Below are 27,829 nucleotides of genomic sequence, written 5' to 3'. Positions count from 1 at the left end.
TTCAATAGTAAAGAGAGAAGACGCGTAAATTGTAAAATTTAATTTAAAAAGGGATTCAAAAATAACATGCTCAAATACTAGAGCATTGTATGATTGTAGTAAAAAATGAAGTTGAAAGCATTGCAATAATTTGTTGATAAATATCATTTAAGCATGAAGCCAATATTGTTTTGTCATTTGATTATTTACCCATTACCGAAGTAATCGTGAGATCACTAATTGCTTTTCGACGCAATTTTCTAGGGTACGTACCACAAATGAAGCACGTGCTTTTGAGTATCAGTTCTTTTTGCTGTTTCTCCGATCTAAGATCGGCAAACGTGTCGATGATCACACCAAATATTAAATTCAGTACGATAATAATTACGATGAAGAAGAAGAGAAGATCATACACAACTCTGGGAACGAATAAAGCTTCCTGAAAATACATAAATGTACATATAGAACCATAAAGAAGTTTTTTATTTGTTCAACGCCTGCATGCACAATTTATCGTCACGGTAAAATAAATCCGAATAACAGACATTTGACTCTCACCGCGCTTGACGGAGCTCTCAATATATCTCCTATACCACCGCCATTCCTTAAACCTTGATTTAGAGTCGTAACAATGCACATCAACAGAGAATCACAGGCTCGTTCTTTTGCCTCTCCACCTACATTAACGACTTCTACCTTCCTAGATACTTCCTTATTTCCTGTCGTTCGGTAAACAGATTATAAGTAACATTGAACCAAATATCAGAAAGAATGAAGGTGCTGTTTAAAGTGTTCTTAGAAGGTATGTACATAAGAACTAAAATTTGCACCAGTGAATTCAATTTTTGTCAAAATATCAACTGACGCACCTTCTTCCGTGTAACGAGAGACTGTTTCCGTCACTACACAGTCTTCGGTGTCATTTGATTTGCACGTTCCAGAAATATCTTCGTCAGATGCAGCTGAAATCGGATAAAATTGAGTTGCAAACATTTGCTGAGCCCAGTCGAGAAGATTTGGCCAGTTCAAAATCCAGTTGACAATAACTTACGAATAATCTCTTCGTCAATGCTGACCAAGAAGTCGTCCTTGAAAAACATGTAACCAATGATCGAGAACATGTAAACAAGTATCAAAGCTAGAACGGCAGTTAGAATGATAGATCGTCCGTTCCTTGTAACCGACTTGATCACGTTGAGCAATGTTTCTTCACGATATACGACATCGAATAGCTGTTAAAAAAAAATTTGCGCAAAAAATAATTAAATGTACGTAATTACCAGGATCATGTGAACGAGTACATAAAAGTTGCCAGACGCCAGACAATGTCTTACCAAAACTGAGAAAAAGAAGGGATGCATTGCGATGCCAAGAACACAGAAAATCAGATACGACAAGTGATAAAGTAGCTCGCCGTTCGTTACTATCTGGTCTATGCTTTTGCTGAGAGTTCCTTGATTTCCTATTATGCTTATTAAATGTATTATTTTTAAAAGAACCTGGAAATGGGATAATAGAGTAGCATCATGTTATTTGAATAGGTGATTTAAAGAATATAATGCTATTTAATCCTCTAAATGTACAAGAGAATTATTCTACTCACGGTTAAAAATCCTAACAACCATAATGTTGGCTCAGGTCCTACCGAATATATTAAACGAAATATTGTTGCGGCAACAAATGTCCAGATTACTGACTCTCTTGGCAGAGTAACAACGATAACCGCAAAGGATAACATCACCGTCCAAATGAGCCCGGACAAATGTGGACTCAGTTCTAAAATGTAAGTAATATTTTGTATCGTGGAAATAAAATTAAATCTGAGATGAAAAATACCAATCCACAGGCCATCAGGAAGACAATAAAAGACTGCAGTCGCCATAGATAAAAAAAATAAACTACGCAATTGACGTGCGCACAAGGAAATTGCTAATTAGGACCAAGCGAAATGTGTATAATTATTGTCTGATATAAGTCAATCCTCACTTACCCGGTACAGAGTCAACAAATGGATAAAAAAGCGCCACAATGACATTGATAAAGACAGCACAGTTGAACAGTATGTTACTCCACAACGACATATAACTGCTTACCCAAAAAAGCATTGGTTGTCCTGGAAATAACGAGAATTCGATTATGATAGCAGAGAGGTGATAAAACATGAGTCGAAAACTGTGTACAAACCTCTGAGTTTCTTTTGCCATTTCATTTCGTTAAACATATCTTCGGTTCTTTCGAAAAAGTCCGATACCTTTGAACCCTGATCATCAAGTTCAGCAGTGCTCAACACCCTCAGTTTTGTGTCCATTGTTATGAGCTCGCAAATTTCCGGTATTGGAAAAACTATTTGTTCTAATGTTCTGTCTTGTCTAACAATCTGTGGAAAAAAAAAAAATGTATTTCCTTTTATGATTCAGCGATGAAAAGAAATTCGGTCAAGCATGACATTGTTTTAAAAATATCTATAGGTTTTAGGTTCGTTGTTGAAATTTTCACTCGCCTCAATTTGAGCGGTGTGAGTGGCGTAATATTGGAGCGCCCTGTTGGTTTTTGGATCGGCATTATTGTGCTCAGAGGGCTTCAGCATAGTCGACAATTCTTTATTGTGCTGTGCTAATTGATGACAAAGTATGTAAATGTTGTGCCCGACCTACGAAGTGAAAATTATACAAACAATGATTGAAAGAACGATTAAAATTCAATCTGATTGAAATTATTTTCTCAATTAAATTTGTTGCATACTTCTTTGGGAGAAACACCGTCTTCTCCATCCGTAGACGAGTCGTCAGAATCGTCATCAACGTCCAAGGATTCCTGGTGAAAAGCCCGGCAAGCGACGTCGACGAGCTGTTTCGGATTCATGTTGTACAATATTCTTTCGGCATTCTCGCTGTCCCCTCTGCTCTCCATAATAGCAAGCAGCAATTTACTAGCGTTATTTTTCAACTCCAGTACCAAATCCATTCGCGTCTTTCCCAAAGGATTAATGTCGTTCAAAATCAACGCAGTTATTATGTCCAAACCATTTGATTCGTGTGTCGCTATACAGTTCTGATTGTCGTGACACGGCCCTTGACAATATTCCGTCAAAGTTTCGAGGGTCTGATTTATTAGAGCGACATTATACTCGTTTATGTACAGACCAAGGAGTCCAAGACCACCCGTAGTTGAACCGCATATGCAGTCGAGAAACATCAGAGTCTCGGACACCAGATTGTAGTTGGTCTTGTTATTTTGATGGCGAAGCAGATTCTGAAACGAGATTAAACCCGATGCATTGTGTCGATCTGAACACCACTTGATTATCATCAGTCAAGTTATGGTCCAATACCGCTAAAAATAAAAGGAGAAAATCGATCACACACCTGCAGTTCTCTGTTATGATTTTCGCAGAGGAGTTGAAGAAACCTGAGTATGGGTTGCATCACCAATACTTTGGCGCTGAGTTGGCCCTCGTCCCTCTCGTTGTTGCTGCTGCCGCTTTTGTGTCTCTCAAGCATATCTTCCACGGCAGAACCGGGAACCAAATTTTGTCCAGCATCGTCACCCGACGATGCTAAATTCCTAACATTGGCGTAAGCCTGATCTGTGGCGGCCGCTGCCTGGTTCAATTCTTCGCGTTGTTCTTCCGTCAGTACGATGCCATTTGGTTTTCCTGCAATAAATATGTTTAACTTCCCTAACATTAAAGTTTATGTGACGATTTTCGTGTCTTCTATGCGATTGGGATCAAGCCCTTCACCCGTACCACGTTTTCTTGATATTTTTTCCAACTCCTTGCTCTGTTCCTTATCCTCGTGGGCTTTCGCAGCAATATCCGAAGTGTTTACAGTCACAGTAGACTTGATTTCCTGCTGTGACTCTTTCATTTTGTCAAAGAAAACCTGAGAGATATTATAGTAACGTTTTAGCTGTTTAAGAAAGACTGCAGACATTGTATTCGTTACCAAAACTTAAACGGTACCTTGAAAAATGCCTGACTAAGATCACCGCCCATCAATTTTGTGAACATGCTTTTTTGAATTATTGGATTTCCACCTTCCAATAAAGCGATCCCCAATTCCACAGCCTCTGCAAAAATACTCTGTGAATGTACGCTTTTGATGACCAATTCCACCACCAAATCGGATGCCCCTTCTCTGTCCAAATGGCTTTGTACTTCGTGAAGAGTTCTCCCAGCACGAAGTAATATCTTCGCTGTAACAATAGTTGAAATTTTAATTTTCATTTTTTTTTAACAGATTCATTTTAAACGTTTTTCAAAGACACGTCAATTTTTTTCACTCTATACAGATGGAATAAGCGAAATAGTTTGATACCTCCAGGTCCGTGTGTGACTGCAGTTGTACAAGGGACACCGATCTCGACAGTTTCTGGTTTTTGAACAAAAGTTTTGCCGAAATAACGTATCAGTAGATTATGCCTCAACACATCGCCCTGTGGAAAATAAATTGATTGTAATTCAAAAGAGAACGTGATATGCGAGTAAACAAGGTATTTGTTAAAAGATGTACCAATACCAGATAATCAATAGTGTATGTACAATAGGAAAGTTCATCTAGTAGATAAGTTGCTAGGCGCCAGAGTTATTAATCTTTTAATGATTCTTTATAATGCAGGATACTGAAGTTAAGAAGCAATTGCGTTAATTAAACTTGTTATATGTGTGTCTGAAAAGAGTGAATAAAGGTATATTTACTATTGACAGTGATTGTGTGCAATGAAAGATATTCGAATGCATACGTAAACTTAGTCTAATAACTTATCCGTGTACTATATTGAACATATATGTGTAATTTATCTTTCAATTCAATATTTCCATTCAATCTTTGCTTAGTGAATTTACGCATTAATTAAATTTAAAGAAAAAGGTAAGCGAGTGCTCGATAATTTTCTACTTTTGTTATGGTGAGCATTGTTCTTAAAAATATCAATTCAAACAGAAAACAATTATTCTTAGACCAATTTTATTTTCACAATTGCAAACACAGATCGAATCCTGCTGATATCGAAGATGATTTTGACTAGGACGTTGTTTTCTATCAAATATAGGTCTGGGAAATTCCTAGATAAATTATCTTGAATAAAAATCACCTATCCAAATTTTATTTAATGATACGACATGTAACATGGAAGTTGAATGGAATCGTTGGATTATTTACAAACAATGAATAATATGCTGACGTATTGGTACATCGAGTATAACAATTGCATTGATATTGATCTATAAAACAATTAGTAGGCAAACTTATTCACATTTCATACTTAGACACGTAGCAATTATGCAGTTGGTTTTTTGTTTGTCAACACATGGCTGACATTTTCTATCTTAAATCATTCAAAGAGCTGTTCAAAAGGTTTTTGACGATGCGAACAAAGCAAGGCTTCGATATCCCGAGTATTTCATCGAGCAAATATAATTTCACCTCTTTAAACATCGAACAGATCGATCGTAAGCCATGATTGATCGCGGTGGAAAAATTAAATTTAAACATTCGGGTCTCGTAAATTTTTCTATCGGTTGTCTATAATTGGTAAGATAATTTATTTTCTAAAGTAGAATTCTATACGGCTCAGACAATTGACAGATGAATATAAATGAAACATGCGGTACCATGAAGACATGCATTTTTATAGGCTGCGTTACATGCTGCGCGTATTTTCTCTCTTCTCCAAGCTTTCCTAATGTAAATAAAATTTAAAAACACAATTTTGAAATAAATTTCATCTTGCATTCACTAAATTTATGGACAGAGATACTCGTCGACAGACATTATCGATTGCAATAAATTATGTTGATTTTCTTTGTTCTTAGGAAAACTTTTCGAAGTTCGTGATCGTGTTCTACGACCTATTGGATAGAATTCATACATCAGTGAAGTACCGAAGGACTTTGCAATTTAATCCGAAAGGAGTATTTTAAAGGAACATCGAACACCGTAGCTAAAAGGTAGAACTCTCAAGTTAATCTTTTCTGGCAATCGTAACTTTTTTCATAAATTGCTGTATCTGCTACCAATAAAAACTATACAAAATCAAAAGAGGCAAAAATATTAATAATATTTGCTTAGGAATTCTTAACGGCAAAATAGTTTTTGAAAATATCCTAAACGCTCGTTTAGTCCATTATTCAAGATCGAGAATTTTTCTCCTTAGAACCCGCCGATTTCAAACAACAAATTTCTTTCAAATAGCTACTCAAGTATCTTTCCATTCTTGAAATACTATAAAAGTGATGCAAATATAGATTTCTTATCATTTTAGTTGTTCAATATCGTAACGAGTGACAAAATATATCATATTATTGAAATACAAAAATCAAATCAAAACACTTGTAACATTCCAAGGAGATTTCATCACATTTTACGATGAATATTTAATAAACAATGGAATGATGCTCGTGAATAACTGATTAAATAATTATTTTTTGTCGCGCTTAGTTACGATTGCGCTTACCAAAAAGACATAACTTTTTTCAAACTTTCTATGTTTTACCCGCTCTTGCTGGGTCATACGACGGTTGTTGGATTGATCATTGGATTGGTTTTCAACGTTGGACTCCGTTTCCGTATCGGCCACAAGAAGAAGACCTTCAGGAATTTCCACATCCTCCTTTGCAGCATGAAAACGTACACCTTACCTACAGATCTATTCTACTAGCCCATAGCAGCTTATACTCACCGAGGATAGAATCCAAAGATTTTTGAAGATGTGATATTGATTTGATTTCGGTTTTTTTTTCTTTTTTCTCGTTTTCTCTTCTTTTCTTTTCTTAGCAACTCAACATCGTGAATCGACTCAAAACTTATCACCGTCAATATTAATCATATTATTATTATTAACAATTTGTTGCGTTCAAGCAAGCAGCTTCAACCGTTTCTAATTGCCGGCAGATTAAACTAGTGTGCAGCGACAATAGAAATGTTTGTCCCTTTAATTTTTATTAAAAAAAAATATCGAAAGCTAATTGAACATGTAATTTTTTCAGTAAAAGAGACAAACGCCTCCTCGTCGTATTATCGTGAACTGATATTCAGTATGAACAATGAATTCCTAAATCGAATATCATGCTACTTCGATCGCCTGTAACTGACCTTCTCTCCGTACTCCGTGTCGATAGCCATCATTTCACGCAACGTCCGCAAAACTTTGACACAAAGTTTCTCTTCCTTTTCTTCGAGCAATTTTTCGGTGTGTTTTATTAATCTAGAATATATCAATGACAAGTTTAAAATAAAATATAAATTTATCATTTCCTCCATAATCGATTGAAAAAGAACGATACAACTCGCAAATCAAACTGGCTAAACACGAAATCTCTCCAAACATACAAACTAATATGTTCAATGATATCACATCCTATATGGAGCAATTTTGAAGCTTCTGTTTTCTTGGAGCTAAGTGAATTCAATTTTTGACAAACTAAGATATGCACTTACCGTCGTATAAACCCGCCATTTTCACACCGTTTCCTGGCTTCTGTAGAAGCTGGAAACAGTAATTCAGGTCGATACAGTATATCGACTAACAATGACAACTCTGATTGAACGAGAGGCTTTAACTGTTCTTCGAGAAGAGAGACTATGTCTTGGAGTCCCTCAATGATGCTACGGTCAAGCCTCATCCACTGCTTGAAAAATTTTAATCATCGTTCGGTCAGTAGAATCATTTGACAGAGTAGTTGTAAAAAGAAAGTAAAAACGTTTTTGAGAGGATTTGAGGTGGAAAAAAAAAGACATCGACCTATCGGTGCGAGTTCGAAATCAAATTCAGTTAATCTTAGCAAGAACGGGTTTTGGACAATTCAGTTGCAAGATTTCACAAAGAGATTAAGATACTGTAAAGAATTATTACCTGGCTTTGACTTCGTTCAATCTTTGGTTGCTTCGCAGCCTGAAGCCACTTGCTAGTTTGTCTACTCAGCATCGCTGCTTTGTTGAATATAGATGCAACCTGACCTTCCAGATCCGTCGGTATGGCGATCCCTCTGCCTTTGGCTGATAGAATGAAAATCATGGGCTCAAGTACGCTCAAACAAGCTCTTTTGTGCAAGAGTTTTTTATCTCAATTAATTCAAACAGCCTTACCAACATCCGACAATATTCTTATGCAATTTTCAACGTTGAATCGTTGACCAGAATTAAGCCAAGAGCACTGATAAACTTTGAGCGCGGCGTGTAACAACTGTATGAATATCGGCTGGCGTGTCTGTCGAGAAGAAAACATTCCATGTTGTATAAGTTCGCAAAACTTATAAGACCAAGAAAAATGATTAAAAAAAAGTATAATAATATGTACGTGACTTTTGAATGACGTTAAATGTAATTAGTATTTACAATTTCCAAAGATGGGTTACAAGTTATCGATTATCTGACAAGGTATAACAAATGAATCGACACATGCAGTTTAACACATTTGCTAAAAAATTTCTTCCAGCACTTGTAAAAATTTCTAAATAATAGTAAATATGTAAAATTTCTTGGAACGGATTCCATTTAGAGAAAATCTTGATTACTTGGTGACAAGTTATGTTTTGGAAAAATATTTCGAAATAAGTAATTTATATGTGAGGATTAACACCAGGGAGTAAAGCCGGTACTTCAAAAATATCATGCTAACCATGTTACTCACGTAATCGTCAACATTATTATCACTGTTCGTATCGCACTCTGTTAAGCTCCAAAAGAGTCTGGCCTCCTTGAGGTGTTTCTATTACGATAATGAACCCGCCACCAAACAGAAACCAGGGACACGGGCATCCAAACGACATCAGCAAACCCGCAGAATTTGATGAGCCGCAGATGGGCGGTTGACGCATGCCAAAAACACACAACATGCCGCTAGTGCAACCAGCGAACCAAACACACGTCCAACTACTCTATTACTGTACTACTAATATTCCAGCCATCAAAGTTTTTTTTCTTTATATCAGGATAACGTAAGTCAATTTTTGTGTCGAAAAAACGTAAAGTTTTTTTCTTTTTCTCTTCACCACGTATCTTTGCACTTAAACTGACGTGTGTTCGATTAATAATATCAGGTGCCTTTATAACTACCATGCGAATTGTTTTATCATTTCTCTTTCATACCCAATTTTTCATTTTTCTTTCTTCAAATTTCAAGTCATTTTAGTGCCAGTTTATCGTGTCATATTAGGTGATTGCAAAGTTTAAGATTCATTGTTTAAACTAGCGTTTTACTTCGCATTACCTTTGTGCTAATCCATTATCTAGAAGCTGTGTAATTCTACTTTCTCAGCATTTTTTTTGTGTGAGGGTCAAATCAACGTTTGCGTCATTCTAATGAATTACCTCAAACTCGTAGGACTTCAATTGTAAAGCAAAACACATAATAGAAAATTCAGAATTTCAGGAATAGGCAGATAAGCTGAAGAAAATCCTTCACCCCAAACTTGCTATTTACAACTCATGCGTTTTTGCTGTACTAAGTATTGAACCAAATTTGCCATTTTATCTTCCCATGTCATATTACGTCAACCCATCTCATAAAATTATTGATCCCAAACCCAACACAAACTAACGCATCAATGACCAGGCAGATCCAAAAATCCGGATTACAAAACATTTTCCAGTGCACAAATTTTCACGAAGCGAAACTTTAGAACGGTAAAAATATAAGCAAACGAGATTAACCAAGAGATATGGGATTAAAAATCCAACCAATCTATAATATTGATTCAATGCCTTAATTCAAACTGTACGAAATTGACCATGAACACCCGTCCCATGCTTTGTTTTGTTTTTTAAATCGCCTGATCATCGAATAGTAGAAATCTCAAATATGCGCAGCGCAATTTCAGTTCAGAACCCAAAAAGTTGATAATTGTCATTTCTCACGATGTAAGAATTAGTTTCATAATACCTGCACCGTTGTGCTCTGATCGGAAAATGGGCTGTTGAAGAAGGTCGAAATCACCGTCATCAAACCAGTGGTAACGTAATTCTCTAGGGCAATATCAGCGTGACGCCGATCATGGGTCGCTGCGGCAATGATTCCCATGTCGACGATGAATGATTTCTCAAAAAGCGACCACATATGATTCGAGGTATAGATTTCCTTCATTTCAACCTCAGTATCGATGTAACAGTGGTTCAAGAAGTTTATGTAAGCATCCTTCACCTGAAAATACGAGCGTAAATTTTCTTACCTCGATGTTGAATTCTACAATATTCTGTCATTGTTTGCTTAAACCGTTTGCTGATGTATCCTTTACCTCTGGTATGCAGTCCTGGTGCGATACCATAACAACTATATCATCGAGCGGAAGTAAACTGTGACACTTAATTTCTGTATTCACATTTTTCCCCATTGTACAGCATGCCAAGAGTCTCACTAATTCAACATGGTACCTATAATGTGGGTAAGCAGTAAAAAGGGATTGAGTTATTTCATGTTCCTGTGCCGATTGTAGTACCTTGAGCGATATTTAATTCTGATCTGTTTACCTAAGTGGACTACTCTCGTCCATGCGATGCCTTTCCGATCTCATCATTTCGACAAAGTGATTGAACGACGCCTTGTCGTTGTAGAAAACCAACACATCTTCGCCAGCTTGAACCAGCTGGAAATAAACATAAAATAAATCTTATATTTTGACATGAAACTTCGTAAATTAGGTCCGTTTCTTGAAGAAATTTCGATTTCTGACTAGGTATTGCCAATTGTTCGTGCCGCTGGCTTGCTGCAAATGTTTCCGATAGCATTTTAAAACTCACCTCTTGCATAACGAGTTCCTGGCACTTTCTTATAAATTGATTTTCAGCCTTGACGATAGTCTGAAGAAACTTGAGATATTGTACGTGCCTTCCATGGGTTTCTATGCAATGAACAAAGTGCTGTATCACCTTGGGATTCACTTCGTTGCATAGCGTTGAATTGTCTTGGAATATACTACAAACAGTTTGCGCTTCCCTGATACCGGGATTCAAGAACAAGTCGAGCTGTTTATGGAGCAACGCTTGATTCTGCTGATTTGCCAGGCAAAAGTTTTGGAGAAAGTCGTGAGCGAGGCGCATAAGTTCGTTCATTCTGACGTCTTCTTTAGAGTCGAAAGGAACCTGAAGCAGGTCCAAGACGACAGTATGAACACCGACGTTGCGTAAAAGTCTTTGCTCGTGCTTTCTAGCTTTAACCTGACCCCCGGGAAGCGCTTGAATGCATAACTTATTCATCCTGATCAATATCTGTTGAATTTTTTTGTACTCGTCGGCTTGCTCGGGATGTAAAGGCGGTCCGACATCTAGATCAATGGCGGAACCCTTTTTATCAGTTGTGGATAATTGTGGCGGGGTTTTCCTGGGTGTGGCGCTCTCCTCCTCTTCGTCTTTGTTGTTTTTTTTCTTTTTATTAGTATGTTCCTCGGTAGCTTTCGACTTGTAAACCCAAAGCTCTGACTTTTCTACAGACTGTCGTAGAACGTCCAGATCAGATTTAATCTGTTTATAAGACTCGACGTCACTGTCGGATACCAAAAGTTGGACCTAGATAAGACAATTGACATGCTTGAAAATAGTTGTGCTGGAAAATTCACGGCATTGATGTGCCCGCCTCAACTAGTGAGGAAGTGTTGAAAAAAATGCGATAACCGAACGCATACGATTACGTTCAAGGAGATTGAAATTTTCAATGTCGAACCTGCTTAAAAGCCTGCAAGACTTCTTGTCGCTGACTAAAGTGCCTGAAGAGCAGATGCAGAGCACCGGAAACTAGCGGCGGATAATCATGCATGGCTAAGTGAAGCAAAACTCGTAGAAACGTTCGTCCTCCTTGACCGTCCAGATCCAGTACTGCGCACTCCTCGCTAAAAGCGCGTCAGCGTTGGAAGAGGACAGAATGAAAATAAAAAACATTGCGGTAAATATTTCCAACATAAAGTAAACGCAACACATAGACAGCTCTACTGGGCTATAAAGCATAGGTGTGAAGAGCGAAAGGACGGAGTTTAACTTACCTACTGCCAAATATTCCCTCTGCTTGGGAACCGATTGTTTCCAAGTTAATTTCTTTTTGTCGAATACTCAAATCTGCGGATGTTTTCTCAGTCTCATCAAATTCGCACTTGAATATACTGAGCAGACAGGATATCCTGTAATCCAAACGGACGTCCAGAATGAACTGCAGGATCTCGATTATCTTCAGTTTCGTATCCATTACCAACGGATACTCTGTCTTCATGCTTGGTTTTGGACGGGGCGAGGATGCTCCCGTCAGTACCTGGCCAGCAGGACCGAGCGTCAGGCTGGTCATCACCGCTCCCATGTCTCCAATGCATCGCAAAACTCCTCCTTCGGCTGAGGTGTGAAATTGAATTTTAATTTATTCATTTATTTGTAAGATTGACAAGCAATTATTATCAAAATTCGCTTTGACACCGATTTGCAGCAGAAACTTCAATAGGAAACAGACTACAAAATGAAAGCAATCAAATATTCAAGTTATTTTTCTTTTTATGATTGTCTTGGGTGATTCAGTTTCCGATGCTGATGAGAATCGAAATCGAAGCCAAATATTCTAGTTCAGTGAATTACTGTTGCGTGGATTTTTCAAAATCAATTACATTATAAAAGAAAACGTAGTAAAAATTATTCTCTATGTTGAATGTGACAAATTCTAATGAAACCTACTAATTTAAATCCGCTAATAATTAGTCGTCACAAACAGCCATAAAATCTAAGCAATTATACTTACTAACGAAGCTTGCAGAAAAAACTGTTCTAAAACCAAAAGCGTGCAAATTTAGCTATATAATTATCCCAATTCTAAGCAATACAAATCTATTTCCACTACCATAGCAAATAATAATAAAACAAGGCGAAAAAAGGCTATAAAAATAGTTTTTAAAAATTTCACAGTACAATTCTCGGTGTAGAAAGCCAAATGGTGTATAGAGTGAAGTTTAGTGTGTTTTCCATTACCATTTCGATGTGTGGTTAAAAAATGCGCAATAATGAAATTTTGTGTGCAGCGATGTTTTAAATAACGTGAAATACTTTGTAAATGTTAGCATTAATGTTAGAGTCGAATCGCTCACGACCAACAACATAAAGGCAGTTACTGGGTTTAAAAAATGAAAAGTTCGAATAAACACAGCATAATATAGGACATCAAATGAAAACTCTAGGCTTTAGATACACTGATCTTAAGTATTTTACTCGTTACAAGCTAGCAAATTCTACAAATTCAATAAACTAGAAATAAGTTAGTCGTGGGTTTACCTTCTTCTTTCAAATCCGTATTCTCACAATCAGCTGTATGAAATGTTACAGGATAGCTGGTTAGTTGAAAATATTGTTAAACTATTCAGAATCTTGATGATATGTAAGACGCATGGTAGGAAATAATATTTTGCAATTCATGCCTCTTCCTGAAATACGTATACTTCAGTGTTCTAGGACCAAATTATTAAAGGTTTTCAAATTTGATTAAAAACCGGAATTATGAAGAGAAAAGACAGACGGATAAATATTTGAATTGTAAAAAACCAGGATGAAACAAACTTGGAGAATTAATGGAATAAAAACCGATAGCAAGAATTTGAAATCCCTTCATTAATCACAGCGCATTTTGTTACGCCATAAATATCCAATTTAAATGGCAAGTTAAGAATCTTTCAATAGTCGAATATAAATATTATAGAATTTGTCTGAGAAAATAGTTTAACATTATTAAAGCAGGTGAAGCTGTATTAGCGAAACTTACAGTGAATTTCACCTGTAGGTATTTTTCCATCGTTGAAATCGTTCTCCGATACACAGTCCAAAATACTCAACAACGTTTTTGTCAGTCTCAACAAATCGCTGAAACTGTAGAATCCAAAGTATATCAAATCTCGAGCCAATTTGACAACCTGAAAAATCGTTCGCATCATATTTCTGCTGTGTTTTTAAAAATTTCTGATTTAGTCGTTGGAATTTTTTCAAAAATAGTACCTCAAAAGTCAGCCTATTTTGTTCCTGATCGGCAAACGACCACATCTTTGCAACTACGTTGCAGAGATAATCTTCGACGAACATTATGGTCGAACTGAATCTCGCACGAACAGCTTCTTTATTCTGATCCGGTGTTTTGTTTGTATCGTAACTGAAAATTGACGATAAATAAATATTTGCCGATTTCGAATTGCTCCAAACTATCAATGAAATTTTCAGCTTTGTTTCAAACAATTTGTCAGAGACGACTTACTCGTTTATACTCATTCTCGGTGGTATTTCTGACCATAAACGAGCATATTTTACCGGCGTCACCGGCTCCTGAGGATCCCGGTCGACGTGGAGATGTAACATCAGCCGACAAAAGGAAGCTCGCAAACGATACGGAACAGCCTCGTCCGCCATGCATCTGAAAGTATTGAGTTTTCGCATAAAGAGGGTAGTAAAATACGTCAAGAACTGAAGAGATAATTTTTTTCCTTCGATAACAAGTGTGTAATAGGAGAAACGTACTTCAAAATCAAATCGATATCCAAATGAGGGGACAGATTATTCAGAGCCAAATATTGTCTGTTTAGGCACATGTTGCTGAACAAGTTGAGCTGATGCCTGTAGTAGTCTAATATAGCAGCAGCTTCGACATTGCCCATTTTTGCATCCCTTGACAATTCTACGAGGGATGTTTCCATGGATCTCTGTAAAAATTAAATGTTTCAAATCACGGTTGATTGTCTAGCGTAGATTTACGAAAAGTAGGGAAAACTTACCTCCCCATTTTTCCAAGCTAGCAAAACTTCCAGTTCTTCCATTATGGTTATTTGCGGCTCTTCGTTGTCATCTCTATCATAAGATTCTTCTACTACGACAGGCATGTTTCGTATTCTAAGTATACAGATTTAATGATTTAAACATCATCCGAACGAAAATGAAATATTTTCAGATATTTGACCAACGATTAAATAGATTTACCGAGTGTCAATTAGTATATCTTGATTCTTGGTACTCAGGACGCTCTTACATATCAATTCCTGAGTAACGGCAATAGCCTTCTTGTTAGATATACAGAGATCAGATAAGTAGTCAAGAAACCGTGACTCCCAGTTGTACATATTCTTTCTAACTAGACCAACAAACGTTTCAATCTCAGCCGCCGTTATGTGCTTCTCGAGGAGTTTTCGATTGTTGTGTAGCAACGCAGTTATCGTATCCTCGGCCAATATGTCGTACCCAATTTGCTTTTGCATGAAAGCAAAATGCTTGGCGATGTATTCCTAAAGTTGTAAAAACAACACGGTTTTTCAGTTACAGTTAATCACCAAATCGTGAGAAAAAAAATACTTCTTCTTCATCACATGCACTTGTTAACGGACAGTCAAAGTTTGCCAGAATTCGATTTATACCTGATTTTTTCTGTAGTCCTGCTGCGATAATCTTAGAATACGATAACATAATCGAAACATATATTTATACGGAGCATGCCTGGGATCATTCAGCTCTTCTATTCTAAGGAACGGTCCTTCTCCAGCAGCTGATTCGAGAAAGGGCGCCTGAAATAAAAAATAACACAGTTATATTTTCATGTCGGTAAAAAAAAGTCGTAAATTCTGTCGAGTATCGATGTACCAAAATGACTGATATAATGTGTGATAAACTCACTTGAAGAATCTTGAACAGTTGTCCTAAAATATACTGCTCCCTGAGGAGTTTTTGTCTGTCTCGTCCAGCGTTTGTGACGATCAGTTCCAAAGCCTCGGATTTGTTCTGTTCATTTTCTCGCTCAGCTATAAAATATACTATGTCTTGAAGTAGACTGGTCACAGCTCGTCGCTCGTTATGTGATATAGTTCCCCTTTCAAGCTTAACGCTCATAGCGGCCAAAACCTTACAAGCATCGTTAGCAAAGTCCAAGTCACGAACTTCTACCGGAGTAACAGATCTAAGTGCAAAAGCTTCCTTGTCTTCTTTGTTTATCGCGCATCCGACCTGATGTGAAAAACAGAATTGAACCATTAACTCGATAATTCTGATTTACGGTAAATTTCCGACATGTTTTTAATATTTTTATTTTTTTTTTCTGAGCTCTCTTTAAACTGCCAAGTCTAACCTTCGACATCACAGGTTTCTCGTCATCCTTGTCAATCGGTATACTTGTAGAATGGACCCAAGTGTTTGTACATATGTGATGCAGCCTAACGTACGACGAGTGAGGCACCAAACTGTCGCCTCGAGTCAAAGTGGTCGGATCCAATTCAAACAACGAACTGATTTCGTTGCTGTGCGGAACGGATACCAGCCGATAAATCTGCCCGCTTGGTTCTGGTGATTGAAAGAAAACAGAACACAGAATTGTAGTTGCGTACATCTATAATTTCTATCGCAATTGACAAAATTGACAGGCTGTACACTAAGGGAAAATAGATAATGATAACGCTGCATTTTTGCAGATTTCATACACACAAAAGATCTACCAAACATTTCCAAACAAATTCACCAGAGAATTGAAATTCGAAATAATCATAAAACTTCATGCAAGTTTCTAAACAATCAACATTACCAACAGTATTTTGCGAAAGATCAAGTTGTATCTACTGTCAAACATTCGGTGTATTGAATGTGAGATGTTTCAAGCATTTGGAAGAGGAGAAAACGGCGATATAGGTAATAAAGCATTGCTCTTAGCCAGAGAAAGCAATTTTCTCTTGCAAGTTCTGAACATTCTTAGATATTATCTCGTCCAAGGGTGCTTCCAGATCATAAAATTTGTGCTACCTGACGGAATACACCGTCTTCATTCCGCATGCCTTACCACGCTTGCCTGATGCCATTTCTCGCGGTTCATCTGTGTCCACTTCAGCGGCTAGATACTGTCCGGTGGCTAAATGCTTGAACCTGAATAACGAATTCCAATGTCCTGCTCCACCCCTGCAAGGATCGTGTTGAACGACCTGATGAGAAAGAAAAATCTCCCTTCAATATTCGCACCAAAAAACAAGTATGGATGATTAAAGGTGCCGCAAAACTAGCCTCTATTTCCCACAAAGCTTTGCTGCTGGTGGCAGCGGTAGCACTAGTCCTTCCTGTGGTTCTCAAAAAAACGTGTTGTTTCTTCTTGTACTCGTCCATAGTGAGAAATTTTTCTTGCTCGGCATGAAAGAGCCTAACGACATCGCCGCCTTTCAATATCTCCTCCTGATTCTCGCGGTGTTCCATAAAAAGTTGAATTTTCCAGGAAGTTGACGAGTTGACAACATTCACCTGAAAGAAACCAGGGAAACTTAGTCAATTCCAAAACAAAACAACGCACACAACCTTTATTCATGGGCAATTAGTTATTTACACAAATAAGTGACGAACCTCCTTGCAACCAGGATTATCGCTGAGTTCGTAATTGGCGGCTACGTGCAATCCTTGCCTCCCAGCATTGACGGGCTCCATGATAACTTTATCGCCGACTACAACATTGTCTCCGTCGCTCCTCAACTTGTAAAAAGGAGTTATGTAGAACCAGGAGCCCTCGTTTCCATTCGCGTCCAAATATACCCGCATCGCATTCTTTTCCAGCAACGCTGGCAGCCTTTTATTTACAGTCAAGAATTTGTTGGACTTGAGATGCAGAAGCTGAAAGGATACACTTTTTTTCTTACTAGATCCCAACTAATCGCAGTTACAGCCGCAAATCAAATCCTTTCAACGCTCATAGAATTAATTGCAGTGTAATAAGCCTAGAAAATCTGAATTTTTACTCTGTGAATAATTTGATTGTTTGAAAACTACGTCATAACTGCTTGTTGCTTTGCTATATTAATATGCAAAACTTGCCTACATTCTAGTTCGAGCTTAATGACGAATATTATACCAGAAATTTTCAATTATTTCATATTTTTATAGAATGACAAGCGACAAACAGTTAAACTTTTGAAAGATATCTTTACAATTACCTGAATAACGTTACCGTAAGCCACAACCGAGCCCATAACTTTTTTATGTTCACTTTCATTTTGTTTTTTCTCGATCTCTGCTGCGTGCTGTTGAAAAATAATTGTTTGAAATCGTTGTAACTTATTTTTTCAAACATATGTTTCTTCTTGTTATTTCTTTTTGTAAAAATTTACCTAAACTACTTACATGAAGTCTCTTGATTAATACAGCATCGGTGCTGGAACTACTGCTCTGTTTAGCTGCATTCCAGAACTGTTTTTGAGCAGAGTAACGATTCGAGGGGCATATTTTAAAGAGACAATCTGTAATCAATGAAAAAAAATATTAATTGAGAACGATGTACTGCTCTAGATTATTTCACCGACAATTTTAATCGCTCCAAGACAATCTTGCGTTTTGAATTACCTCTAAATTTTTTTGGAGGATTGGTGAGATCTCCAGCCTCTGGACACACGACGCATCTGTCGTCTACAAGCCTGTATGAAAAAAATAAATAAAATGAATAAGAGCACAAATAACAGGAATATGAAATTTCAGATTCATTTCTAAGACCGATGATTTTCGAAAAACATAAATTCCAGCTCTGAAATGGAATCACTTAGGTTTTGATAGCGTAAGCATGGAAGAAGTATACAACCGTTGCATCACAGATAAAATAATTTTCCTTTCATTACGCTGCTCGGTTATTCAAGTGAATCAAATCTCCAAGGGCAGCATATGATTTGTTTAAATAATAAACCGAAACAACTCTGAATACAAAAAGATTCAAAGATTTTAAGTCAAGGAATATCGAGATTAAGGGATTTGTAATAAAAATCGTTGAATTTTTAACTAAAAAGTGATTATTGGTGATATGATTTTCAAGAAAAACGAAGAAATTAATACAAAATTTAGCCAACATGGCCTAATGTTCTTTCTACCTTTTACACCCTTTAATTAAAAGATCATAGGAATAGTTCGAAAGTTCACGTTTATTTACAAACTACGTATATTTACATTCTTACAATATTAATAACAGTTTGATTATATTTCTGGGAGTTCCAAGGCATAAGAAAAACGAGGAAAAAAAAACATTGACTAAACAAAGAAGAAAGAAGGAATTAGAATACAGTCGAGCAGGAAACGCTGAGCTTTCATTTTAAACATCCTTTCAAGCAGTTTTAATTTTTTTCAGCACTTCTCAAAATCAGGTTCCTTCGTGATCAAAGCAATCGCGTTTAAATGGTTATTAATTCAATACGTTATTTTCATACTTCAATAAGTTCAATCGTGAAGAAATGGGTCGAAACAAAAAAAATCCTTTCCCCAAAGATATTTCGTAAGATATTTACAGATCTGCAAATACGGAAAATATAAAAAAAAAATGAAAAAAGAAATGAAAGTTGAAAAAAAAAAAGTAAACGGAATAAGTATTACGTATATTCCAATTGTTTTCCGCGTTGATTTGTTAAAAGTCATTTACGCGGGTAGTTAGGAAAAATCTTTACAAAAGGATAGATTAAAAAGTTCCTACAATTATTTTATTTTTTTTTTTCATCTCATCCAGGCGATATTCAGGATTTGAGTAGAAACTAATTGAGATAATCGTTTTGTAATTTGCGAGCGGCGTTTTTCTTTTTCTTTTTTTTTTTTATAAGTTTCTAGCTCTTCGTAAACAAAGGGGGTTTACATTCGAGCCGCAAATAGTGAAAATTAAATAACAAACACGTATCAAGTTTATTGATACAACCACCTTGTACTTACATACTTCCGACTAGTCTAGTCGTCGCCTAGGTTTACTTTTTGATATACATGTCGTATCTTATACTCGTGTACGTGTGAAACGATATAATAAGCGGGATAAATTACAGCCAATAAACGCGGTGGGTATAAAATCGCGGATCTGTTAATATGAAATCATTGCGTAATTTATCGTTAACTTCACTTTTTATTATTAAATTCTTTTCTTGCATTATAGATTTTTCTTTTTTTTTTTCTTCTTCTTCCTCATTTTTCAACGCTTATAACCAGCTTAATCGATATGTATAATTTCGCGTATGTATAATAAAAAATACTACTCGCGGTAATAATTATACATCTACTATCATTTAGTTTGCTTTTATTTTTATCCCACCTTGATAAGAAAAACTTGGCAACAAAGTAAGCTTAAAGAAACTTATCGTTATTAATCACAGCTTACATGTAATAATTTATGTATAAAGGTTTCTACATTTCCGTACCGGAAACCGCGGTTTTCCATATCTTCCAGAAATTATTTTACAAAACAACGTTTAACCAATTTTTTTCTCCTTGGTTCTTTTTTTCTTTCTTTTTTTTTTTTTCTTTTTTTTTACAAAAAGTTATTGACCCCATTTTTCATCTGTGAAATCAAAACTTGTTCGTATCTGCGTTCTGAAATGAAATGAATTTAAATAAAATAATAATTATTCTAAGCTATTGAAACTTTTTTTTAAAATCAACATCATTTACCGCAATTATGTAATATACATATATATGATACATATAGAAGACTATTTTTGTGGGCTAAATTTATCCATTCATATATAGCAATAAGAAATATTCTTAGATTCTGAACAAAATATTTTAGTGCAGGACACATATTTTTCATGAGGCTGAAGTTTACAACGTTACCGTAACGAAACATGGGGAAAAAAATCACTGTATACTTAATTTTACAATGTTTTTTAAGAAATTAAGATTTCGAAATATAAGTGTGGTTGGTTTTATTACGTGTTTACCAAACTTCAGACAATTCCAAAATGGCGAAATAACGGTTTTTCCTTATCGTGAATCATTACGATAACGTTACTAACTTCAATATGATCTAGCTTCAGCCTCATAGGATCTCGCGGTGTTACACGTGCGTTGTACTTAAAGTATACAAAGGCACACAAACACATTGTAATTAATTCGTTTACATAGATTACTGCTAGACCTGACTGTCTCCTATAAGACTACGAGTAAAAGCGCATTTCTACAACATTTATACAGGGCATTCTACGCCATATTAACCAAAATCTGATCTTCGACCTCTTGGTTTTGGTCAGCGTTTTTGTTATACTGTTATTCCAACTCTAAGAAAATACTCAAATGTTTTGGGTGAATTTATTTGACATACGATTTTTGAAAACCAACATATATTCCACTGTAATTTAAAAACGTGATGAAGATTCTCAAAAATTTAAAACTAGAGCTATTCGTTTGCGTGTTGCTGCTTGAATATTTTGATAAATGATCCAGTATTCTCAACAATTTTTTCCGATATTTAAATTACGTCCAAACGTCGCATATCGGATTGCAAAAGATCGTAGCTAAAAAAAATTTACTCGAAAAAAAAAAGAAAAAAACTTTTTCACGGCTTTTCGAGTGTTGGAAACAACGATATAAAAATTCGTGAACCAAATCGTACAGGTCTGAGATCAAACTCTGGTCGATTTGGCATGGAATGCCCCATATATATGCAAAATTAAAGGTTCTTGAGCTTGAAAGCATAGCGCATACTTTTGCGATAAAACGAGCTCCTTGAGTACCAGTTCCGTTATATATATATATATATATATATATATATATATATATATATATATTTTATACATCTCTGCGGGTATATATGTACAGTATTGCACAATACTCTTATTTTGTATAAAACTACTATCACTCTGCTTAATCGACAATTATAACAGGACACAGAAACAGACTGGCAAAGGCTTTCATTTTAGCGCAAACTTTTATTCATCTGATCTATCGTCGCGGTATGAATTGGAAAATCAAATAGTTAAATAAACTCGACGCGTTAATAGAGGAGGAAACCTTTTTTGTTTCTGTCACGTTACGTACAATTTCTTATTTTCCAAACTGTTGCCAATTTACATACCATTTCATGACAATTGATTGTGCCTATAATTAATGTGCCGAGAAAAAAAAAGCCCCCCCCTCCCGCCAGCCACTCATGAAATTTCAATCCACGAAATTAAATTTTCAATCGTAAATTACAATCTAATTTCTTCTTCTTCCTCTTTTTCTTATATCCGTTAAGACTAATATTTACACAACGATAAGTGGCAGATAGTGCTGTGTGGTTAAAGATATACACATAATAACCTAACGTGTGCGTATTATAGACAAATTTTTCATTCATTTATTAGTTGATCTTTAACTTTCTCCCGCAGTTTCGTTTTTTTTTTTTTTTTTAATGTACAATTATAATATTTGTACACGATATATTATGAAACTTCTATGGCGTCGTAACAGAACGTAATCGTTTTTTCAAATTACACATATACCCTTCAATTTATGCTATCAGTTAGAGATATTATTATTGTTAAGAAGACACGTTACTGCAGCTTGCATTACACAATAATCATTCGCGTAACGTATAACAACTCGTGCCTCTACAGGCTTCTCAACAAGATCAACATTATATTCCAAGCTCTTTTAACACATTCAACGCAAAGAGAAAAAGAGAAAAATAAGCATAAACGAGCGATTTATAACGCTACGTCGTTAGAAAGAGGACAATAAAGCAGTACAAGTTTCTTGTGCAAATAATGTTTGCGTTATTAAACTTGTACCAGTTTGGACGTGTATAGAAACGTGATGTCCAATAAAATAAGATCGTTCAAGAAACGCCGCATTCCTTCTGTTAGAAAAATAAATAACAGTGGAAGAGAATAAAAAATGTTCAGTCAAAATCATAACCATGAATATAACAGTTTGTATTGTATAGATATAGAAGATCGTTGGCAAATTTTTCATTTCAAACACAACCAGAGTGACTTTACAACGAATGTACTGGAAGCGAAACAATATCTGAAAATTCGAAAATATTGAGAAGGTTGAGAACCATGTAACGCAAGCTGCTGCTAGAATAAAATTGGAAAAGAGTCGACTCAGCGTTACTACTGAAAAAATGGAACTGCAAGTCCGGAAGAATAGTGTAATGAGATACAGCGGACTCGGTTTCAATAGAAAAACAATGAAAAGGTATAAATATTACAAGTCTTGAGACTGAAACCTGCCTTCAATTCATGTAAGTGTAACAATGCAGCTATTTCTAATCGTAAGTACGAGTTGAGGATTGAAGTTGAGAAGAGACATGCTTGATTTCAGTTATAAGCAAATTCAATCCATCTATTATTGGCGAGAGATGGAGATCAGATTTTTAGGCTAAAAAAATATTTCCTCTCACCCAAGAGTGGAGAGAAAACCGCACACATTTCCCTCGGCGTAAAGGCTGACGATGTCACCGTTGTGAAGGAAACTTGCCGAGCCAAGTATTTCCCCCATGTCTGATATTTTCAAGGTGTCTCGCACCTCCGATCTTCCTTGGTAAAATTCTAGGACACTTTTGGCCCCTTAATATCGCAGTTTTCCAGTCATCTGAAAATTTGTTCAAGATATTTCATTTATATTGAAAAATATTACGGTTCTCGACTCAATCATTTTTTTAGCATTACGGTTGCCCCGTTTTTTTTTTTTTTCTTTATCTATTGGTATCTATTTTGAGACTTTTACTAAATCAACAAGAGTTGAATATTCATTAGCAAGAATGTATGATTCGTTTTGACATTTTCGTTGGCTGATACTTTTTCATGATGTAAATGAACGAAAATAGAAATTGATGAACTTGGAGGTATTAATAACATGGACGTAATTGAACAGAATGTGAACGCAAAAAGTCATGCTCATTAATTGACCAGAATTTATAGTCTTTATTCTTAGAGACACTCTTGACACTTGGCATAAAATACTACAGGATTCAAAACAGATCATCGTTTGTTCAAATTTCTTCAATATTTTCAACATCTTCAAAGCCTCTCTTTCTCCGTTGAATAGTATTACTGAAAATATTCACATAGCTTCATTTTTAAGAACGATGGAACGAGTAATTTCGACAATTTTTTAAAATTGAATTGCATGCAAAAGAATTCAGTCTTTGAGAAAGAGAAAATTATTCATCTCGGTGTGTTGCGTACAAATACAAATGAAAAAACTTGAAACAAACAAATTCTTTTGACCAAAGAGAAAGAAACTTCAAATCCTGACACAGTTCCTTGTCATCAACAAACAGAAAGATAAACTAGAAATGAAGAACATTATTCGGTGTATTTACGACTGTGTGACCTTTTTCACTCTGGACATATCATATTGGGATCAATATCATGATAGATATTGAGCAATACGTAACATCTGCATAATAATCGGAGTAAAAACAATATCAAAGTAGGAGAATTGAAGTATAACAAAACAAGAAAAAAAAAAGATGGAATAATGGAAACTATTCAAGTATATAAAAATGAAGGACAAGTGCCAGTGTGGAAAAAACGTGAAACTATCTATAAATAAAATATGAAAAGAAAACGACACGCCTGTGGTTACGTATGAGTGAGAAATCGCGTTCGCAGTGAAAACATTACTCAAGCGAATCAATTAGCGATCGTTAACGAGGTTGAAGTTTTATTAACGTTATTGTAACGAAACATTGGGGGAAAAATCACTGTTTTTATAATTTTACAATGCTCATGAAGGAACCAAGATTTCGAAACATTCGTGTCTTTTGTTTTATTACATTTTACACAAGTTCAAACAATTCCAAAATCGTGAAATTACGTTTTTTCCTCGGTATGTATTGTTATAATAAAGTTACTAACTTCAATATGATGATCGTTAAGCTTATCTCGACCCCCAACGAAAGTTTCCACGTTCCGAGGTATATAACCTTAAAGCAAGTGATCGGCGCATATAAATATATCCACGCACCGGGTAAAATAAATAGCATCAATAATCTACTGCGAACTGTAAAAAAATAAAACCATTTCGAAATCACGTGAAATAATCTGTGCCCATTGTCGAGCAGCTTTTCTGCGTCCGTTTCCCGATTTTCTGGTGAGTTTTTGTAAACATTCTTTCGAACGTTTCCCGCGAATCGACTCAAGATGCGTGCTGAACACATGCCAAAAACAACTGAACGAGCCAATCGATTAGATGCAAATTAAATCTTGTAAGAATGCTCGATAATTTCGCGGAAAAAAACGCGGGGATGGAAAAAAAAAAAAGCAAAAAGTATCGCTACAAGTAAACATCTGCAAGTGTCGATCTAATCCGGGGATCAACGTGCACGCAACACGTAGAGTAATTGCGAAGCTGAAGTTAGCAAGGTTAACGTATCAAAATGTTGAAACAAAAAATTACTAATTCGCACCTTTGGAATAACTGAAGAAATTGAATTTATGAAATTCAAGTTTGCTGACGCTATATCAACGGTTTCCTAAATTTCAATTAATCCTGAAGTTGCAAAATAACGAATTTTTCTAAAGATGCCTCATTACAATAACGTTACAAACGTCAGCCTGATGAATAATTATAGCGTTCATAATTCAAAACATTCTGCGACCAATAAGTTACATTTTCCTTAGCGCCTTGCCGATCTTCTTTTATTTTGTCTCTCGTCGCTACGACAAAACAATTGAGAGTCGACAGACAGTGAAGCTAAAGGCGAATAATGTGCATGTGCGTAAAGAGGGGAAGAGTAAGAAAAAAAAAACAAAAACAAAAAAAAAAAAACCAGCCGTCCCATCTGTCTCCTTCGGGTCCTTCGATCGTAACATACGTTCGTATCTACATCTATTTTATGATATAGTATATTTAAATTTACAGCCAGCTAGGCCGCTGGCGTTTGGTTTGCTTACTTTAAGATCGTGATGACGTAGCTGATCCTCGCAGCTGAAAGTCTGTCGCGTTGACACTAGTCGCGGTTTAACGCAAGTTTTTACTACACACGCAAACACACACACACACAAGTACACGAATGTATCACTTGGTTTTAAATCAGGACAAGCGGAGTTTGTCTTGTATGTCCTCGTTTCTTCTCGCCGCAGCGTCAATTCCAAAAGCATCAATAAAATAACAGCAACAATTAATTATTAAGCGATTGAAAAAACCGGGACACTTTCGCAAACGGTTGTAAAGAAACCGCCTTCAATTGCTCGTGCAGTTTGTCAACCGAAATGATTTTTATCAATTTCTATACTACCCAGCTAAAACAAATGCACGTATAATGTACACACAGTCACGCTATCGATTCACCGATCGGTCCGACGAACGGACGGGATGTTTCTTATTTCCCTGTTTATTTCTTAATAAACGCACATTGAACTAAGAAACAAAATCATCGGCGAGCTAATCGCACTCATGTGTTGTTGCACGCACGTATCGGTCGTCGTCGGCTACGCCTGTGCGACAATATTGCCTCGTTTATATTATATTATTTGTTTTTCTACTTTCTTTTCTAGGTATGGCACCTTAACGGCGACCTTCGATACGTTCAACGTGTTTAAATACCGACATTTATATTCACGAGCGGATGTGGGTGTAGTGTATAAGCTGTACGAATGCCGCACTGATCACTTGCGCGAATTCAATGAAATAAAATACTAACCGCATTCACACGCATTCTCGCACACCCATCGCAGATGTTCTCTCGCCGGTGGCTGAGGAGCGACTGACTGACCGAACTCGTTTAGCATCCATACGTACATACGTACGCCTACATGTCAATGTATGTATGCACTTACGGTGTTATACATACACACATACATACATTCGTCCGACACATGGTATGTCAGTGGAAACTTGCACACAGGGATCAGAATGTACATGATATGGATACCAGATAATCGCTTGCAGTTTAAAATGGAAGCGACTACCCTAAATAATATTAGCATTAGTATTCTGCAATTTGTGCAATGACGTAAACACGATCGAAGGGTTAATTCGATTCAACGCCTCCACGATGATTTTCGTTCCATATATTCAAATTGAATATACATACATATATATATATATATATATATTATATATTATATATGCATGAGTACGATTCCCGAACCCCGTAGTTCTATTTTTGAAACATATCTCCAGCACTATCTCTTATACATCCCCGCGTATTTACATTATGTCTATATTAATATCCCTGTATAATCAATTTTTTCTCCCTCCCCAACATCCGGATTAAACGTATTCAACGCGATGTACGGTGATTGCGTTTATTCGAACTGTAGTTCGAACAGATTTTAAAGAATGAGAAGAAAAAAAAAAACTATTTTTAATCAGAGGATATTTTATACTTGCAAAGGTCGGAGTTAACGAGTAACGTCATGTCAATGATTTACGGACAAATGGTAAAGTGCTCGACGAATTATATTGGAACAGAAAGGATTGCGCGCGCAATCTTTTGATCGAACGTTTCATCGGTAAGGTAGGACGCTCGGGCTTAATTTATTCCCTGCGTCCGACTAGAATGCAACGCTATTAGCCGGTTCGTTCCAGAAGACTCCAATTCATCATTTTACACGCTGCGCGGTAAAAAAAAAAAAACAAGCGGGAACAAATTTGAATTTAAATATTGCGCCGTATCACAATTTGAATAGTAAAAATTGTAATAAAAATAATAAAAAAATAAAATAAAAAAAACATGCCAAACAATTAGGAAAATTGATTTTCGGTCAGTGTCTGAGAAGAGAGAAATCTGAGTACAATGTAAACATATAATTACACATGTATAGTATTGTAACATACAAGTCGCCAAAAATTCACGTTTTCATTTTATTGTACCAAAAAATTGCATTTTGCTTAATAATTAGTAATTCAATAGTATAATATATTCATCATTTATATTTATTATATATATATATATGTGTGTATATATATGTTTCTTTTTTTTTGCAATTTTATTAATATTTTTATTTATAATAAATATTTGTAATATTAAATTTCATTATAAACGTCGTGTAGCTACGAGAACCCAAAGTAAACGACTTTGTGTATCCACTTTATTTATTCAATGATTAATTAACTTATTCACCTGTGACGAACATTGTTATTAGATCCAGTTAACGGATTTACCAATTGTTTAGCATTTCTTTCTCGAAGAATATTGGAAGAAGAACCTAGATAATATAATAACT

The 27,829-nt window shown here is 35.9% G+C and overlaps 1 protein-coding gene across 2 annotated transcripts in view; it reads right to left on the bottom strand.

Annotated features, from left to right (window-relative positions):
- The window catches only part of LOC124182066 (inositol 1,4,5-trisphosphate receptor), a 29,564-nt gene extending 3,200 nt beyond the window's left edge, over positions 1-26,364 (bottom strand). Inside the window, exons 1-44 of one of the 2 annotated variants that reach the window (XM_046568857.1) lie at positions 25,553-26,364; positions 23,053-23,243; positions 18,273-18,343; positions 18,054-18,169; positions 17,867-17,953; positions 17,283-17,546; positions 16,953-17,183; positions 16,735-16,873; positions 16,033-16,244; positions 15,585-15,911; positions 15,329-15,475; positions 14,898-15,199; positions 14,696-14,810; positions 14,442-14,623; positions 14,182-14,337; positions 13,929-14,079; positions 13,699-13,846; positions 13,215-13,247; positions 11,951-12,290; positions 11,635-11,800; positions 10,716-11,480; positions 10,446-10,561; positions 10,214-10,349; positions 9,862-10,119; positions 8,599-8,688; positions 8,067-8,187; positions 7,834-7,976; positions 7,419-7,609; positions 7,074-7,185; positions 6,475-6,591; positions 4,299-4,416; positions 3,944-4,176; positions 3,728-3,863; positions 3,345-3,634; positions 2,722-3,231; positions 2,480-2,629; positions 2,164-2,356; positions 1,970-2,092; positions 1,583-1,755; positions 1,314-1,478; positions 1,031-1,211; positions 849-941; positions 538-698; positions 253-418 (exon numbers count right to left, since the gene is read on the bottom strand). In XM_046568857.1, the coding sequence (XP_046424813.1) occupies positions 253-418; positions 538-698; positions 849-941; positions 1,031-1,211; positions 1,314-1,478; positions 1,583-1,755; positions 1,970-2,092; positions 2,164-2,356; positions 2,480-2,629; positions 2,722-3,231; positions 3,345-3,634; positions 3,728-3,863; positions 3,944-4,176; positions 4,299-4,416; positions 6,475-6,591; positions 7,074-7,185; positions 7,419-7,609; positions 7,834-7,976; positions 8,067-8,187; positions 8,599-8,688; positions 9,862-10,119; positions 10,214-10,349; positions 10,446-10,561; positions 10,716-11,480; positions 11,635-11,800; positions 11,951-12,290; positions 13,215-13,247; positions 13,699-13,846; positions 13,929-14,079; positions 14,182-14,337; positions 14,442-14,623; positions 14,696-14,810; positions 14,898-15,199; positions 15,329-15,475; positions 15,585-15,911; positions 16,033-16,244; positions 16,735-16,873; positions 16,953-17,183; positions 17,283-17,546; positions 17,867-17,953; positions 18,054-18,169; positions 18,273-18,343; positions 23,053-23,150 (8,026 nt within the window). In that variant the 5' untranslated portion in view covers positions 23,151-23,243; positions 25,553-26,364. The remainder of the gene's footprint in view (positions 1-252; positions 419-537; positions 699-848; positions 942-1,030; positions 1,212-1,313; positions 1,479-1,582; positions 1,756-1,969; positions 2,093-2,163; positions 2,357-2,479; positions 2,630-2,721; positions 3,232-3,344; positions 3,635-3,727; positions 3,864-3,943; positions 4,177-4,298; positions 4,417-6,474; positions 6,592-7,073; positions 7,186-7,418; positions 7,610-7,833; positions 7,977-8,066; positions 8,188-8,598; positions 8,689-9,861; positions 10,120-10,213; positions 10,350-10,445; positions 10,562-10,715; positions 11,481-11,634; positions 11,801-11,950; positions 12,291-13,214; positions 13,248-13,698; positions 13,847-13,928; positions 14,080-14,181; positions 14,338-14,441; positions 14,624-14,695; positions 14,811-14,897; positions 15,200-15,328; positions 15,476-15,584; positions 15,912-16,032; positions 16,245-16,734; positions 16,874-16,952; positions 17,184-17,282; positions 17,547-17,866; positions 17,954-18,053; positions 18,170-18,272; positions 18,344-23,052; positions 23,244-25,552) is intronic. The other variant, XM_046568858.1, reaches the window with a different exon arrangement.
- Between the last annotated feature and the right edge of the window lie 1,465 nt (positions 26,365-27,829).

Source organism: Neodiprion fabricii, chromosome 5, assembly GCF_021155785.1.
Source record: "Neodiprion fabricii isolate iyNeoFabr1 chromosome 5, iyNeoFabr1.1, whole genome shotgun sequence".
NCBI lineage: Eukaryota > Metazoa > Arthropoda > Insecta > Hymenoptera > Diprionidae > Neodiprion > Neodiprion fabricii.
The sequence above is the reverse complement of the archived record's forward strand: the minus strand, read 5'-3'. Positions and strand labels throughout refer to the sequence as shown.